The following is a 19,046-nucleotide window of genomic DNA, read 5'->3' as shown; positions in this document are numbered from 1 at the left end:
ACTGAATTTAAAACAAAAATCAACAGAATCACCACTTGGAAGTCTAAGCAAAATCAGTAGGCTTAATAGCAGTAAATGTAATAGTATAGGATTTGCAGGAAACATAAGGACTATGGGGTATCCACCACAAAATAATAATAATAATCAACATTAGTCTTGGCTCAAATTTTTAAAAAATCAACTGCACTCACCATTAATGTTTTCAGAGAAGCACAATCTGTCTGTTGTTGTGATTGGTGGCGAAAGCATCAACGATTTTCTGGATGTCAAGTGCTTTGGTCCTCCGGCTGTTTATGGCCAACAGGGCCAAGTTGCTGTTGCGAGCATCGCCGCTGCTATTCCTTAGGTAGTTTTTGAGGCGTCTGAGGCCAGAGAAACTCCGTTTGCATGAGGCAGATGTCACAGGTAGAGTCAGTGATATGCAGATTAGTTTGTATAAATCTATAAATGCATCGCGGTACGGTCTCATTGGAGCTAGAAATTCTACTATGTCATTCACTGTCTGTCCTCGCAAGAGACTCAAACACAGCTCTCATATACTCATGATTTTCTTGGACAATCTTTGCATGTCCTTTGTCAAGCATATTTCCTAATCTTAAACCGTCTTGTTTTCTTATTCTGAATTCGGCCCGTGCCTCCATAGCAAACTTATGAGCTGCACTTACATGGTGGGTTTTGAAAGCTGTTGTAGCTTTCCGCCAGTTGCAGTAACTGGTGACAGTGAAGGTAGACTCAGAATGGAACCCATGTCCTCCACACAGGAAATGCCTGCATGCGAAGCAGAACGTAGTATCTTTCGTGATCGAATATTCCAGTCATTCAAACCAGCCATGAATAAAACTCTTTTGCTGATTGTCAAACTTGTTGTGGGCAGCGAAGGGTACATTTTCAATGCTGGCCAACGGGGTCCTTCCTCAGGCTGCTGGCTAACATCGCTAACAGTATTCCTACTAGCACTAAGAGCAGCTTCATCCAAGTTCTCTTCCGAATCCCACTCCATTTCTTGTTCCTCTACTTTGCCCTCACACTTCTTCAATGAACTGCTGTTGTCCTCATCCCCACTTACTTCTTTCTGCGTGTCACTTTCAAATAAGACAGATTCAGGCTGAGACAGCACTGATTCCTCTGGATGAGGTCGTTTTCTCTATTTTTCATGCCGCCAAAATAATGCACATGCCAGGCCCACGCTAGCTTGCAAAAACACTGTGTGTGTGGCATCCGTTAGTCTCACGAGACCATGGATCTGCGGCTGGTTGTATACTATCAATCTCTTGAGTGAGTGAGTGAGAGTGAGTGACATCACCACCTTAAGTGATCTTAGATCAACTTAACTGATCTGAGGACAGCAACGGCACGACATTGACAATGAACGAATAAGCAGAGTGTAGAGTGGATCTGACAGAGTTTACAACTTTATTGCTGCATGGGTGCTATGGTAATTGGCGCTGTTTCAGTAGATCAACTGGAGAAGCAAGCTGTATTCAAAACTATACAGAGAAAGCAAAGCAGCTGCAATTTGTATGTGAAATTTCAGTAAAGTTCTTGGTGGTGCTATGCTGGTGCTATTGCAATTTCTGCTGGGGCTATAGCACCAGCTAGCACCACCTTAGCACTGCCCCTGGCCAGGGCCAGATGAGATCTATTCTAAAATGCTGTGGAAATCAAAGGACTGTCACTAGGTAATTGAGGCCTTGACAGAAATAATTGTCTTTATTTGCCACAGGATAAGTACGAGAAGGCTGGAGCTGTTATTTAATAAGTACAGTAAGAATAAGATAGTTGGCTTACTGGTTGATGAACCTTTTGTCAGTGTAAGAAATTTACTGGAGAAAAATCTAATGGATAGTAATTATGTAGCTATGGATAGGCAGTTGTTGATCGAAGATGGCATAGCTTTGTGCACTAATTGAGTTTTTTAAAAGGAGGTAATTAGGAAAGAATGGTAAAGTGCATATAGACATTGCCTATATGCACTTCACTCAAGCATTTGATGAGGTCCCACATGTTAGGCTGGTCCAGAGGTTAAAGCACAGATAATCCAAAGGAAGATAGCTAATTAGATCCAAAATTGGCTTGGTGATGGAGGCTGGGGGTAATGGTGGAAAGAGCTTTTCTGATTTCTGTTGTTTTTCATTCCTGCTACCTTACGTTCTCCAGTACATCTAGCATGATTTTTATATCTTCTATGAAAAAAATACAAAGTATTTGTTTAATTTCTCTGTCATTTTTTAAATTCTCCATTATAAATTCTGCTAGCTCTTTAAGAAATCCACATTTGTCATCACTATTTACCTTTTTACCATAAGCTGGTATTTTAATAAAACACTGTGTGTCTTTTATGCAGCTTGACTCTCTTGGGAAGCTTCACTGATGTGTTAAATTAAAAAAGTTTATGTAAACATATCCTCTTTATTTTCGTTTGTAGACAAACTAATTCTATAAACAACTAGACACAAATATAATTCCTTTTTGTTGCTGAAGTGAGTTTGATGAATACAATTGATTTTATGACTTTGAAGAGAGTGAGTTTTTTCTCTCTGGTAATAATAACATTGCTCAATTTATTTTTATATATAACATTTAGTGCAGAGGTTATGCAATCAGGCTCAGCTATGATACACAGAACCTACATTGTCTTGGGGGAAAAAAATGAAATGATGAACAGTTTAATAAGTATTACTTTCCATAGAAATGATATGTTTCGTATACTAGTTCTAAAGATTACATAAGATATGAGCAGTTTAATGTATTTAATTACAAAGGTAGGTATGGGTCATTAAAGACCTACGTGAACTATCCTCAAATTAAAGTAGACTTAACATAAAAGCAGCATCTATAATTATTATAATTATTGCATAGCTATTTACTTCTTATGAAATCTACTTAAAATATACTATATTTTAAGACATACAGTTGACAAAATGGTTATCAGATTTATGTTTGCCAATATTGTGCATGTTTTTAATGTGTCATAAGATAATTTCTGCACTGATAGCAAGTATTTAACTCAAAGTGTCCTGTCCCACAAATGAACATTTTCAGCTTCATGCTTCCACAGGTTGTGTTTACTATTCTGAAAACGCATGATTTCTTGTCAGGGAATTCCTTACAGAAAGAATAATGAATGTATCATATTGGCATTCATTGAGAAAGCTAGACGCACAATCCTTGGAATTAACCAAGATGCATCTGGATGCTGTAGTGAGAGCCACTATTAATTTTTGTACTGAGTTAACTTGGTTGGACATGTGGAATTGTTTAACTGTATTCAGTTTATGAGATTTTAATAAGATGTGGTGAGTCAAGATGGTTTCTTTGATCTTTATTCGGTAATTTCTGTTAAATTTCATATATAAAAGATAACCATGGTTTAATTTCACATTTGCTGAGCACCTTTTTGCTGTGTCTTATAACAAACAGCAATTAACTCAGAGTGGATCAATCAAAAGTACATTTATTTTACTTGCAGTAAGGGAAAACTAGCACTGCAGAAGAGCAGGTGATCACTTCCAAAAGAAGGCAGCCTAGTCATTCCTTTATACACATGTACATGTACTGCATGTCAGTTCAAGGACAGGGCACATTCTGTTTGTCTGCTTAATCTATACTTGCTATTCTTCCAGTAATGGAATCTGCAGTTTGGCAAGGACTCGGGTTTCATTGACATAATGTTGCACAAACTCTATTAGCAAAGCACTCTGATATAATACAGGTTCAATTGTGTTATTACAAGTAAAGAACATTTCCACAGATTTGAGTATTCTGCAGTAAGTTGTACATTCAGAATTTATTATGATCTTTATGTTGGAATAAATGTATAATTTCTGTTCCTTTATCTGTAACAAAGGTCGGAGTTACTTCCCAAAAGACTATGAGGTTGTTACCTGCATCAGGACGCCGAACAACCCAAAAGGTCAATTTTAATACTATCAGTTAATCTAAGTTGATATTTTTGGTGAATTAAAATGATTGTAGTAGTGGCATAAGTTAACACTGCAGGTGTCTTAAATGTTATTTTCGTGTTAATTTAATAATTAATGTACATGGTGCAAGTTATAGAAATTAAAATTAAAGATGATTTGTGGGGTTAGAGTTGAGAGGTGAGTAGTAGGAAAAAGGCAGAGAGGAAGAGTAGGACCATTGTGGAAGAGGAATAGGAAGAAAGTGATGGAGCAAAAATGCAGGGGCAATAGGAGAAAGAGGAAGATAGTACAGATTAGAGAGTATGGAAGAGGAGAAAGCTGGAGATGATAGAGGGAATGGGTGATAAGAGATGAGGGATGGAGAGAGGAAAGGGAGAGCAGTAAAAGAGAGGAGAAATGAATTAGAAGGGAGATGAGGAGAGGGAAGAGTTAGGGTGAAGGGGTAATTGAAGGAGAATTGTTGGGAAGAGAAAGGATGAAGGAAGGCAGAGATGGGAGATAAGAAGCATTTTTGAGGCTGGGAGGGGAAGGATAGTGTGTGAGAAGAAAATGGAGAGGGAGGGGGAAGGGTGAGGGGTATTTGGGGAGGGAGAGGGACTGGTGGTTAAAGAGAGGGAGGGAACGTGTAGGTGTTGTGAAGACAAACAGAGGGTGGGGAAAGGAGAGAGCAAGAATGAGTTGGGGGGAAGGGAAGAGGGCAAAAATGGTGTGGGAAATAATAGAGAATAGGAGTCAATAATGGCAGCTCTAAGTAATTTCATATTAAGATAGTCATTTGATTTTCCATTTCCAGTGTAACTATTGGGGGAGAAGGTCAAGAAAGTTAGAACCCTGCCCTTGTTATAGCAGCAGTCAAATTACCTAGCCAGGATATATTTGCCATATGTTTAAAAACTTTTATTGCAATCTTACCTTTTAATTTTCTGTCAACACTTGAACTTCTTTTTAAACTAGTTAGAATATACTTTATAGACTTCTGTTATTTTAATGTCTTTAATTTGTTCTATTAGGTTGTTATTGGAGATCAAGATGGAGTGGTTACTTGTTTTGGAATTAAAAAGGGAGAAGCGGTTGTAAGTATAAATTTTAGACATTTAAATAAATACTTGCACAGGATTCTGTAATTAGGAGAGGAGAAGGAATAAAGGTGGAATCTACAAGATTTAGACTGTCTGTGCAAAGATATAGAGTATCTATTTACTACTAAAACTCTCATGCTCTATCTGTCTGTTTGTGACCTCCAATTAGCGCAAATGGTGCATTACAGTGGCACTTTTTTTGGCTCAATCGAATTAAAATGCGCAAACTTACAGAATGTAGGCAAAGATCAGGGTTATATATTCGTATAAAATTGCTCATTCACCAAAAATCAACAGGCTGGCTTTCACCCGAGACCCGATTGGCCGTCATGGAAATCGGGACGCGACAGCCCAACGCATGCGCATGGCCAGTCTCAGCAGCGACACCTACTGGAGCAAAAGGGCAGGACAGCTCTATTTCGAGGGGTCACATTCTCTCATCACTATCAGCATGTGCAGGATTGGGACAGATCTAACTGCCACCCATCAATAAGAGATAATTAAATCTTATTGTAATAACGTACTCCGAGACACCCATGAAACCCTTTGCTGCAGTCGAAGGACAGCGGTGACTATATCACATCCATTTAGGAGAGCGCCAAATACATCATCAAGAATAATCAGTATCCTTTGGTGTTAGTGCTTCGTATCTTCTATCCATCATTAGGGTTAAAAAAAATGGTCAGTCTAATTATGCTGTGTGGAAAGGGGGACATTATGGTCAAGAGATGACATCAGACGTCGTCAGGAAGCGGCAAGGAGAGGGAGAGAACAGGAATTGGATGAGGCCAGGGCTGCACGACTCCAGAATCAAAGAGTCAGGACAAAAAAAGATGAGAGAAGAAGAGACAGAGGAGGAGAGGCATGCATATCTCCAGGATCAGAGACAAAGAACAAACAGCAGAAGAGATGAAGAGACAGGGGATGAAAGGGCTGCACGTCTCCAGAATGACAACGAGAGGCACAAGGGTGGCAGAGCAACACTCACAACACGCTGGAGGAACTCAGCAGGTCAGGCAGCATCCGTGGAAATGATCAGTCAATGTTTCGGGCCGGAACCCTTCTTCAGGACTGAAGAGGGAGGAGGCAGAGGCCCTATAAAGGAGGTGGGGGGGGAGGGTGGGAAGGAGAAGGCTGGTAGGTGCTGGGTGAAAAACCAGTAAGGGGAAAGATAAAGGGGTAGGGGAGAGGAAGCAGGGAGGGGATAGGCAAGAAAGGTGAAGAAGTAATAGGGGAAAGCACAATGGGTTGTAGAGGGAGGCGGAACCATGAGGGAAGTGATAGGCAGCTGGGGAAGGGGGCAGTGAAACAGCGACGGGGGAAGGAAGGGGGAGGGAATTACTGGAAGTTAGAGAATTCAATGTTCATGCCCAGGGGCTGGAGACTACCCACACAGTATATGAGGTGTTGCTCCTCCAACCTGAGTTTAACCTCAGCCTGGCAGTAAAGGAAGCCATGTATGGACATATCTGAATGGGAATGTGAAGCAGAGTTGAAGTGGGTGGCAGCCAGGAGATCCTGTCTGTTGTGGCAGACGGAGCAGAGGTGCTCAACGAAGCGGTCCCCCAATCTGCGTCAGGTTTCACCGATGTAGAGGAGGCCACACGGGGAGCACCGGATGCAATAGATGACCCCAAAAGACTCATAAGTGAAGTGTTGCCTCACCTGGAAGGACTGTTTGGGGCCCTGAATGGTGGCAAGAGAGGAGGTGTAGGGACAGGTGTAGCACTTAGGCTTACAGGGATAAGTGCTGGGTGGGAGATCTGTGGGGAGGGATGTGTGGACCAGGGAGTCACGGAGGGAACGATCCCTGCGGAAAGGGCAGAGGGGTGGAGAGGGAAAGATGTGCTTAGTGGTGGGGTCCTGTTGAAGGTGGCGGAAATTGCGGAAGATAATGTGCTGGATCTGGAGGCTGGTGGGGTGGTAGGTGAGGACAAGGGGAACTCTGTCCCTATTGTGGTGACAGGAGGATGGGGTGAGGGCCGGTGCGGGAAATGGAGGAGATGCGGGTGAGGGCATCATTGATGACGGCAGAAGGGAAACTATGATCCTTAAAGAAAGAGGACATTTGAGATCTCCTGGATGGCAGATAAGCCAGAAATGATGCCATCAAAAGTGTCCTTCGTTAAACGAGGAGGAGCTATATTTGCTTTGCTACGTGTCGTTCTTCTTTAATAAACTGAGGTTTACTACTTCAGTTTCCAAAGCAAAGCAATACCAATAGCATTCAGGAAAATTTAATGTTCATTCTGGTCACATCAGACTGCACTACCCTTCTCTCGAAGGGTGCCCCAACGGGTCACCCTATTGTCCAGTTCCAAGTTAAAAATAGTTGGAGAAAGGTCACTTTCATTGGATGACAACAAAACATGCCCAGATAAATTAAAATTAAAGCTTGAAGAGTAAAACTGAATTGAAATTGTTTGTAGTCAAACAATTAAAAGCTTTTAAAGTTGAGCTGTTTTAGCTTCAATTTAAGTACATTCTCATGAAGGATTAGGGTAGCAAAATGATCAAAATATTAGAGAATGAAAAATATAGTTTAATAAAAGGAGCATGTGGGAACAATGAGCTAGAAATAGGCTATTCAGATGATCTAAGGGCCTCATCTTTGAATCCACCGCCTAAGATCTGGCTGCATGAGACAACAACAGCAGCAATGCCTGCATCTTGATTTGCCACACTGACCACAATAGTTTAGTTGGGCTAAGCGTAAGACCTAGGCCAAATCAAACACAATAGCTTCATTTGGAACTAGTGGGGAAGAGCTTCTTGACTTTGGCCTGAAGAATAATTATATATGTAATAGTACACCTTGTAGTTCTTCAGCTGATTTAGATCAGACTTTATTTCTTGTGCTTGAAAATATTCCAATGGCTTCTTGAAATGTGTGATGCTGCTATACTTTAAAGGATGTGTTTTTAAAGCTGCAACAATTCAGGATAAACTTCTTCCCCTTCACTATCAGATTTCTGAATGGTTCATGAAATGTCCATAAACATACTTCATTATTCCTTTTTTGCACTATTTATTTTGTAATTTATAGTAATTTTATCTATTTGAATTATACTGCTGCTGCTAAACAACTAAACTCACGTCATTATAAGACATTGATAATAAATTTGATTCTGTATTCATGGATGCATATTTGAATTGTATACAGCCAGTGTTCAAGACCTTGCCAGGCCAGAAAGTTTCCAGGTTGGAACTGGGAGGAGCCGTTGGTACTCCACAAGAGAAGATCTTCATTAGCGCTGGTTCAGAGGTGCGCGGGTTCACTAAAAAGGGAAAGCAGTTCTTGTCATTTGAAAGTAATCTCATGGAAAGTATTCGAGCTCTGTAAGTGGTTTGTTAATTATATCTGTCTAATTTTGTTCAGACTTATTACATCCTGTACCATACAACTTTTCATTAATTAGTGGATAATGGTAGTTAGGATTACTCTCCTTCACAATCTTTCTGCAAGCTCACTCCATTTTATTGCTTCTGTAAATGTATTCATTTCTCTCCAAGTGTGCTTCAGTTTGGAATTTGCATTTGTTGCCCACTTTCATATGTAATCAGGATATATACAAATCAATACAAAAAAAACTCCATCTTCAAAAAGTAGAATTTCCTTTTGGCCAACTATTTTAATTCCTATCTCCATTCCCTTTCCAACATGCAAATGTGAGGCCACTCTCAGATTGGAGGCGCAACACGTCATAATTCATCTAGGTAGCCTCCAACCTGATGGCGTAAACATATGTTTCTCCATCTTCCTGTAATTTTTACCCTCTCCCTTCCCTCTTCTTCAGTTCCCCACTCTGGCCTCTTACCTCTTCCCCTCACCTATCACCTCCCCCTGGTGCTTCTCCTCCTCCTTTTTCTCCCATGATCCCCTCTCCTCTCCTGTCATATTCCTTCTTCTCCACCTTTCTCCTTTTTCCACCTATCACCTTCCTGCTTTTTAATTCATCCACCCCGCCACCCCTACCACCCATCTGCTTCACTTATCACCTTCTAGCTTGCCATTCTTCTCCTTTCCCCAATTCTTATTCTGGCATTTTCCTCCTTCCTTTTCAGTCCTAATGAAGGATTTGGCCCAATAGGTTGACTGTTTAATCATTTCTATAATTGCTGCTTGACTTGCTGAGTTCCTCCAGTATTTTGTCTGTTGCTCTGTATTTAAGACCATAAGATAGAAATAGGCCATTCCGCCCATCAAGTCTGCCCCACCATTCAATCATGCGCTGATCCAATTCTTCCAGTCATCCCCACTTCCCTGCCTTCTCCCCATACCCTTTGATGCTCTGGCTAATCAAGAACCTATCTATCTCTGCCTTAAATACACCCACTGACTTGGCCTCCACAGCTGCTCGTGGCAGCAAATTCCACAGATTTACCACCCTCTGACTGAAGTAATTTCTCTACATCTTTGTTCTAAGTGGACATCTTTCAATCATGCCCTCTTGTCCTAGACTGCCCTACAATGGGAAATAACTTTGCCATATCTAATCTGTTCAGGCCTTATAACATTCAGAATGTATCTATGAGATCCCCCCCTCATTCTCCTGAACTCCTGGGAATACAGCCCAAAAGCTGCCAGACATTCATACAGTAACCCCTTCATTCTTAGAATCATTCTCGTGAATCTTCTCTGAACCCTCTCCAATGTCAGTATATCCTTTCTAAAATAAGAAGCCCAAAACTGCACACAATATTCCAAGTGTGGTCTCAGGAGTGCCTTATAGAGCCTCAACATCACATCCCTGTTCTTATATTCTATACCTCTAGAAATGAATGCCAATATTGTATTCACCTTCTTCACGACTGACTCAACCTGGAGGTATTCTTGCTCAATGACTCCCAAGTCCTTTTGCATCTCTGCATTTTCAATTCTCTCCCCAACTAAGTAATTGCCCATTTATTTCTTCCACCAAAGTGCGTGACCGTACACTTTCCAACATTGTATTTCATTTGCCATTTCTTTGCCCGTTCTCGTAAACTATCTAAGTCTCTCTGCAGGCTCTCAGTTTCCTCAACACTACCTGCTTCTCCACCTATCTTTGTGTCATCAGCAAATTTAGCTACAAATCCATTAATCCCACAGTCCAAATCATTGACGTACATTGTAAAAAGCAGCAGTCCCAACACCAACCCCTGTGGAACTCCACTGGTAACCGGCAGCCAGCCAGAATAGGATCCCTTTATTCCCACTCTCTGTTTTCTGCCGACCAGCCAATGCTCCACCCGTGCTAGTAACTTTCCTGTAATTCCATGGGCTCTTATCTTGCTAAGCAGCCTCATGTGCAGCACCTTGTCACAGGGCTTCTGAAAATTCAAGTACACCACATCAACTGAATCTCCTTTGTTTACCCTGTTTGTAATTTCCTCAAAAAATTGCAGTAGGTTAGTCAGGCAGGATTTTCAGAATACCATGCTGGCTTTGGCCTATCTTGTCATGTGCCTCCAGGTACTCTGTAATCTCATCCCTAACAGTCGAGTCCAACAACTTACCAATCACTAATGTCAGGCTAACAGGTCCATAGTTTCCTTTCTGCTGCCTCCCATCCTTCTTAAACAGCGGAGTAGCATTTGCAATTTTCCAGTCATCCGGTGCACTGCCAGAATCTATCGATTCTTGAAAGATCATTGTTAATGCCTCCACAATCCCTCCAGCTACTTCCTTCAGAACATGAGGGTGCATTTTATCAGGTCCAGGAGATTTATCCACCCTCAGACCATTAAGCTTCCTGAGCACCTTCTCAGTGATAATTTTCACTGCACATACTTCACTTCCCTGACACTCTTGAATGTCTGGTATACTGCAGAAGTTTTCCACTGTGAACACTGATGCAAAATACGCATTCACTTCCTCCTCATCACCCCATCTCTGCGACCTGGTTTTCTCAATCTACTTTCATGTTAAAATCCGCAACGATTATCATGATATTGCCCTTCTGACACACCTTTTCTATCTCCTGCTGTAATTTGTAATACACATCCCGGCTGCTGTTTGGAGGCTTGTATACAACTGCTATTAGGGTCCTTTTACCCTTTGCCATTTCTTAACTCAACCCATAGAGACTCTACACCTTCCGATTGTAGGTCATCCCTTTCTAATGATTTAATATTATTTCTTATACACAGGGCCACACCTATGCTTATTAACCTGTCTTTCCGATACACCTTATATTCTTGGACGTTCAGCTCCCAATGGCAGTCATCCTTTAGTCAAGTTTCAGAGATGGCCATAATGTCATATTTGCCAATCTATAGCTGAATTTCAAGATCGTCCATTTTATTTCTTATGCTGCGTACATTCAAATATAACATTTTCAGTCCAGTATTTGTTTTTTATTTGTTTTAACTGCACCATGCCTCTATTGCCCTGTAACTGATCCAACTGGCTGTGATTATGCCTCACCTCCTGCCTGTCTTTTCTATCATCTCTGTTGCACGCTATCTTTGATTTATTTCTGTTTTCCCCTTCCTCAGCCCTGTCACTCCAGTTCCCATCCCCCTGCCAAATTAGTTTAATTCTCCCTAACAGTTCTATTAAACCTGCCTGCTAGGATATTGGACCCCTTTGGGTTCAGGTGTAACCCATTCTTTTTGTACAGGTCGTACCTCCCCCAGAAGAGGCCCCAATGATTCAGGAACCTGAAGCCCTGCCCCCTACACCGGTCTCTCAGCCACACATTAATTTCTCTGATTATGCTATTCTTGTGCTCGTTAGCATGTGGCACGGACAGCATCCTGAGATTACTACCCTAGAGATCCTGTTTTTAAGCTTCGTACCTACCTCCCTGAATTCTCTCTTCCAGACCTCCTCCCTTTTTCTACCTATGTCATTGGTACCAAAGTGTACCAAGACTTCTAGCTGTTCACCCTTTCTCTTCAGAATACTCTGCACCCGATCCGAGACATCCCATACCCGGCACCTGGAAGGCAACACATCCTATCAAGCTGACAGAATCTCTTGTCTGTTCCCCTCACTATGGAATCCCCTATGACTACCACATTCCTCATCTTCCTCTTCCCCTTCTGCACCACGGAACCAGGCTCAGTGTCAGAGACCCGATCGCCGTGACCCCTCAACAGCATCCAAAACTAGATAACAGTTACTGAGGGGGAAGGCCACAGGGGTGCTTTCTAGTACTTGAGCTCTTCTTTTCCCTTCCCTGACAGTCACCCTTATCTAACTCCTGCAGCCGTGGGGTGACTAACTCCCTGTAGCTCCTATCTATCTCCTGCTCACTTACCTAATAAGCAAGGTCATCAAGCCACAGCTCCAGATCCCTAATAGGGTCTCTAAGGAGCTGCATCTCGGTGTACCTGGTGCAGATGTGGCCATCTGGGAGACTGGAAGATTCCCTGGATTCCCACATTTGACACTCAGAGCAAAGTACTAACTCTACAGCATGCTCTCTATTCCTCAAAAAATGCAAGGAAAACCTAAGTCCATTTACCCACTTACCTCACTGAAGCCCGAACGATCAAAGCACTACCACTCTGACTATGACCACTCCGCTAGGCAGTGTCTCCCTTTTATGGCGGAACCTTCCCTGCTCTCCAGCACACAATTGGTGCGCCGGATAGAGCTGCGTTCCCGCGAAGCTCTCCCTTTTGAACTTCACTCCCGGACCTGTGCACCGTCTCCTCTGTCGTAGTTTTCCAACTCACGATTAGTGCGCTAGTTATTTCCGGCATCTGCAGAATCTCTTGTGTTTATGATATACAAATCAGTAGTCTTTTGTTTATTTTCTTTCACTTAAAAGAAGTACTTATGCATGTGAACTTGTGCTTTGAGACCCCTGTTGTAATTTTCATTGTACTTTGGCTCCTCATAGGTATGTGTCTGGTGCAGATCTTTTCCTGTGTGCAAGTTATATCTATAACCACTATTGTGACTGTAAAGATCAGGACTACTACCTATCCAGTGACAAGAACAATGATATAATCTGTTTGCCAGTGGAAAAAGTGGACAATATTACACCAATACTGGCCTGCCAAGACCGGGTGCTTAGAGTGTTAAAGGTAATGTGGCAGAGTGCTGATATTACAGTTTGGAGCAATTCTTCTGAGACAGAATTAAAGAATGTGGCTGTTTTCAATGTTTGCATTAACTTACTGCCATGTTTTTAAAAATGTATTTAAGGATAAATATAGTTAAAATAGTAATGAATTAAATTTAGGTTGGCTGGTGGCACAGTGACATAAAGCGCCGGACTCCGGAACGGAGGTTCCTGGGTTCGAATCCAGTCGGGCCACTCCCGAGTATGCTTTCCATCCGTGCCGGGTTGAGTGTAGAGTTCACAACTCGACCTCGTAAAATAAAGAAAAATACTGCGAAATGTCTGTGCAAGGAGTGGCACCCCACACAGCCTTCCGATCCGTGCCTTGTAAGGCATGAAAATGCCCAACGCTGGCCTCTCAAGCCTGAGTTGACGTCATCATCATCATCATTAGTATTCTTCCCATAAGATTGTAAATGATAAGCAATTTTCTGGCGTATCTCAACAATGTTTCACACTGTTGTATTGATCCAGGAAACAGTGGAAGTATTCTCTCAAGCCTTTGCTTTTTCTGGATGGTTGAACTGAAGAAAATCAATCATAGATAAAGAAAATAATGGAAAGATGTTAAGAAAAAAAAAGTATCCCATAATAGCAAGTCGGAGATTATGTAGACAGTAGAATTAGGCCTAGAAATTTGTTGTGCGATACCACAAAGTCAGCATTGCGCAGGAATGTTAAAATAACGTTAACTTGTTTCACAAATGTTTTTGAGTAAATTAATACTGTGTGCTAATAAGGTATGAAACTTTGAGTGCAAGGTGTTGCTGCCTTAGCACTAATTTTCCCAAGCAGGTGATGTCAATATGCATTAACCAAACTTCTATTCTAGCAAAAATTTCAACCACTTTTAATAATAGCGAAGGGTGATACTGAACATTATTTGGAGGTCTGACTTTACTCTTGTGCAATTAAAGCAGAATCTTTCTCTTGTCAAATAAAGCTCATGAAGGCTGGTCCAAACTGGGATCCCAGTCAACATAGCTCGCCTAAAAATTAAATGACAGGATAAATTATGTGAAAATAGAAATAGTTCCATAAACATTGTATCAGGAGTATATAAAGTACAATAGTAGGACATGTGACAAAGGAGCTGACACTTGCAGCAGGAAGTCACGAGGGTGGTGTAAGAGAATGGATGCACTTTTGGAATCCTCAAGTCAAGCCTCAAATGACAAATATACACAAGTATCCACAGAGCTTTCAAAGCTGAGGTAATCCTAAATAAACAAATTGTCTCAAAATCTTTGTAGTTTGACTGTGCTGAGAAATGCCACAAAGGTCGAGAATAACTGCACTGGCAAAGTGGAAATCTTTAAGTTTTGATAAATGAAACTTTTTATGCACTAACTTGGAGTGGGTATTTGGCTAAACTGTGAGATGCTCCCAATAGCGTAATCATTTCTATATGGTGGTCATGATTCTGAAGGTAATTCCCAGGCATCCTCCTGCAACAACTGCCCTTTGCATAAAGAAGCTGTAAGAAACATGGGCAGGTAGCATTGACCCTGGAATAACCCTGCCACTTTTCTTCCACTTGCCCTGGCCCCCACTCCCATTATTATACAGTCTAGTGTAGCAGAGAGTGGTAATGTGACTCTTTAGGGCAACCTTTCGAGTTCAGCACTATGAGGGAAGGTACTGGAAATTCAGCCCTAATGCCTGCTGTTCCTGAAGCTGAACCTGCTAGTGTCATTTCTAAAATAACACTAGTGAATATCTTAATCTTGTTCGCCTGACTCTGAACAACCCCTAGATATGATCAGCCATTTGATAGACTATTGGAATAGATACGCTGATTGTTTTGGGGCTGCAGGCATCTTCTGCTGCAGCTTCTCTCACACCTACCTCCCACACTCTGAACTAAGCCACAACAATCACGTACTGGTGTACAGGTTCAAGCAGAGCAAGGTGTGTTGAGCAGACTCGCTCACACACTGAGTATTCCCGTTCCTGATTGCTCTCCTGTCATAGCCGTTTCTGAGATACCCCTCCCATACAGTTTTTATTCATTTTAACTCACAAACAATTTTCAGAACAGTCATTACTGGAGGATTGCATGTAGATTGCTGATGAATTTTAATGCCAAAAGAAACAGCACGGATGAATTTCTATAGCTTGTAATCGCATGTAAAAATGTATAGCTAGATGAAACTGGTAAGAGAAAAAAATATAGAGCAAGAGAATAGTCCCTGTTTCTATACTGGCATCGTATCCCATGATCAAAATTAGAAAATGTATAGAAGTAGAAACGAGAGCATTTAAAATCTAACTGTGCTCTTGATTCTTGATGGATACTACTCTATGTGGAAGTATATTTGAAATGCTGCATATGTTGAATAATTCTTGAAGGTTAAAGTGGAATATTGCAGAAAATTGACATGAGGGTTAACCAATTATAATATGCTCCATGTTCACATTTTATGTGACCTCTGGGAACGAAGGTTTTGTAAAAATTTGTAAATTTAGTATGTTTAAAATCAGTTTTAATTACTTTATTCTTCACATACTTCATAGTCAGCTTATTTGATAATCTTGTACTCATTATATTTTTACCAGGGGTCTGACTTGTTGTACAAGGTAGAAGTTCCTGGAGTACCTAAAGTACTGGCATTACACAATGGAAATGGAGGTAAGTATAATACTGGAATCATGAGTAGAATTATAATAATAGTTTATTCTGCAATGATTGTATAGTTGAGCCCATAAATTGTTATCCACTGCCTGCAACCATACTCCAATTGCAGTGTATGACGTTGCAACACTGTTTACTAAATTCGCTGAACAGAACTGGAAAAACTAGGTCCTTGCACAAGCATATCACTCAACTAACCTAAAATTGCATTTATACTCTAACACACACATAATATGCTGGAGGAACTCACCAGATCAGGCAGAATCTAAGGAGGAGAATAAAGAGTTAAAGTTTTGAGTTGCAGCCCTTCATCAGGATGTTGTGATGAAAGGTCTTAGCTTGAAACGTTGACTCTTTGTTCCTCTCCAAAGGTGCTGATTTGATGTGCTGAGTTCCTCCAGCATTTTGTGTGTGTAACTCTGGATTTCCAGCATCTGCAGAATCTCTTGCATTTATACTGTACCTTACCTTGGATACTCAAGTGCAGAATTCCCAAATTGATGCTATATGTGAAACAACATGTCCTTGCTGCTGCTGTAACCACCATTTGATTTCTAATTATTCCGACCAATCTCAGCAATGAACTTTTTGTGTGTCAATTGAAGTGGAAAAGTAATGACAATGCTGCTACATGATTGCTGGTCAGGTTCTTTCCCAGTGTATCCATATTGTGCTTTTTATCTCAAATGCATGTTTTGTAAAACTAAGTCATTTTTATTTGTAAATGCTATGGTGTTGTATTTAAAACGAGAATATACTTTTCAATATGCCTAGGTGACTCTGGAGAAGAGCTAATTTATGGAACTTCTGATGGAAAAATAGGACTGGTACAGGTTACTAAGAGTTCTCCAATACATCGGTGGGAAATCTCCAATGAGAAGAAAAGGGGAGGTAAGGGACGTTTTGCATGTCTTTTTAAATGGGCTTGGTTAGAGAGAAGAAGTGTTTAATTTTTGCTTAAGGACGTCACATAGTTCAACCTCCTGTTCTTGAAGCCTGGTGAGCCAACTAATTCCCATAAGGTATAAGTGCTAATATAAATAACAGAATTAAAACAGAGTTAAAGCAAATAAGAGTCCTAATAACAAATAATTAATTTGAAACACAAGCAATTGAAATCATTTGAGCAGTCCTTACAAATTAATTATTTTTAACATTTTTGCAATTTGATTTATTTTTGGATTGTCATTGACAAGATGATTTCATGTGACTACCTCTAGAGTCAGATTTAACTTCATAATATAATTAAGTAGAATACATCTGGTACGCAAGATCAATATTCCTTTTCCTTTTCCTTTCCTGACGAATAGTGAAATGCAATTCTGCACAAAATCAACTTTAGGAAAATGTAGTTTATTTTCTTCAGAGGTTTCATTTTAGAATTACTGAGAATTGAATATGTTTAGGGCTTTGAACTTTTACCTGATCTAATCCAGGATGGTATGGAGAGCAGTTTTGTTGCCATGTTGCACAAAACTGACAAAGATATCTTTGCCAGGTAGAATCAGATAATAAAGATATTTATTGTCAGATCCCAATTAGCCACTGTATAGATTAGGAAATGGTGGGCCTATCTAAGCTACTTTTGTTCTTGGTGAAAATTCAATTTTCTTGCTTTGTAAGAAAGGGAATTCAGAATCTTGAACTGGTTCTTGAAGAAACTACAGTATGTTTTCAAATCCAGTTGTTATTATAATTGGAACAGAACTGGGGAGAAAAGTTATAGAACTAATTGGTAATTTCTTTAAAAAATGAAACTGCAGGGAGAAAAATTTAATCTTTTTTTGTATGGACTGCAGGTGCTCTTTGTGTTGACTACTATGACATTCTGGGAGATGGTGTCAGAGAGCTGCTTATTGGCCGTGATGATGGAATGGTGGAAGTCTATGGGTTTGATAACAATAATGAGCCAGTCCTTCGATATGAACATGTAAGTCTTCAAAGCTTGAGCGAATAAAGATGGCTCTATGATTTTAGGTTAACGTGCTTCAATGTTCAATGAATTGAAATTACACATATACATCTGTGTTTTCAATTATGACCATCTTTCACTGGTGGTGTTGGTTAATATTTTAGTGCTTTTGCCTTTCCCTTTCTCATTCATGCTGCAGATGTTTTTATTCTTTGACTTCAATGCAATTTTCATTCTTTTGGTATCAGCAGTAACCTGGTATAATATCTGCATTCCTAATACACAATTGAAAATGCTTTGCGTGTTTCTTTAATTGAATCATATTTTTTCCTGTATTGATATTTATTCCATTGTTTTTTGTTATCTTTTTCCCCTTTTGCCACAGATGTTGTTATTCTTAATGTTATTTTCATTATTTAAGTATCAACTCACAATAAAACTCTGGCCCTTTGGGATGTGATGGTGCCAGTGAATATTACTCTCATTAATACCCAAGCATGTTGTTAAAAATGTTACACAGTGGTATAGTAAGTTTTCCATTAAGCCCAGTAAGTTTAGAGGGAGCATGGGAAACAGCCCCAGCAGGTTTAAAGGGAGTGCAGGAAATGGAACCCAGTGAACCAGATGCCAAACCATTAGGATTTTCAAACCACTGGATAGCAAATTATTGGTGTTTTACTTATGGCACAATATCCAATCCTAGCCCAGAAGAAATGATATAAAAGAAAAATAAAATTAATTTCCTTACTTAAATGGTAATTTCTAAAAATGATTTCAATGGGAATGTTTTAAATATCTTTCCTTTAATTCGTAACAAAAAGCGAATTACCAGCATAACAGTAGTGTTAATAAATGAGGGCACATGTGAGAAACAGTCACAAAATTGGGGAAAAAAGAATAACTGATGCAGATAAATGCTTATTCCAAATAATGTGATTCTTCTATGGACTCTATAATCCATGTGTTGCATGCTTGAACATATTTAGCACAACATACAGTGGTGCTAGAAAGTTTGTGAACGCTTTAGAATTTTCTCTTTCTCTGTGTAAATATGACCTAAAATGTGATCAGATCTTCATGGAAGTCCTAAAACTAGATAAAGAGAACCCAATTAAATAAATACCTGTAACACAAAATAATATATACTTTTTCATTCATTTCTTGAGATAAAATGATCCAACATTCCATGTATTTATTGGAAAAAGTATGTGAAACTTTGTTTTCAGTGACTGGTGTAAAGCCCTTGTACGACAATAAGTTCAACCAAACGTTTCCGGTAACTGTTGATAAGTCTTGTGCATCGGCTTTGAGGAATTTTAGGCCATTTCTCCTTACAAAACTGTTTCAACTCTGGGATGTTGGTGGGCTTCCTTGCATAAGGTGCTTGCTTCAGGTCCATCCATAACATTTCTATAGGATTAAGGTCAGGACTTCGAC

At 40.2% G+C, this 19,046-nt stretch overlaps 1 protein-coding gene across 3 annotated transcripts in view; it reads left to right on the top strand.

Moving 5' to 3' along the window:
* bbs7 (Bardet-Biedl syndrome 7) overlaps positions 1-19,046 on the top strand; it is a 76,013-nt gene that overhangs the window by 16,776 nt on the left and 40,191 nt on the right. For all 3 annotated transcript variants that reach the window (XM_063046522.1, XM_063046523.1, XM_063046521.1), the window contains 7 exons: positions 3,848-3,913; positions 4,934-4,996; positions 8,166-8,341; positions 12,838-13,024; positions 15,622-15,694; positions 16,472-16,588; positions 17,497-17,627. In XM_063046522.1, the coding sequence (XP_062902592.1) occupies positions 3,848-3,913; positions 4,934-4,996; positions 8,166-8,341; positions 12,838-13,024; positions 15,622-15,694; positions 16,472-16,588; positions 17,497-17,627 (813 nt within the window). The remainder of the gene's footprint in view (positions 1-3,847; positions 3,914-4,933; positions 4,997-8,165; positions 8,342-12,837; positions 13,025-15,621; positions 15,695-16,471; positions 16,589-17,496; positions 17,628-19,046) is intronic.

This window comes from Mobula hypostoma, chromosome 4, assembly GCF_963921235.1.
Source record: "Mobula hypostoma chromosome 4, sMobHyp1.1, whole genome shotgun sequence".
Classification (NCBI taxonomy): Eukaryota; Metazoa; Chordata; class Chondrichthyes; order Myliobatiformes; family Myliobatidae; genus Mobula; species Mobula hypostoma.
The sequence above is the reverse complement of the archived record's forward strand: the minus strand, read 5'-3'. Positions and strand labels throughout refer to the sequence as shown.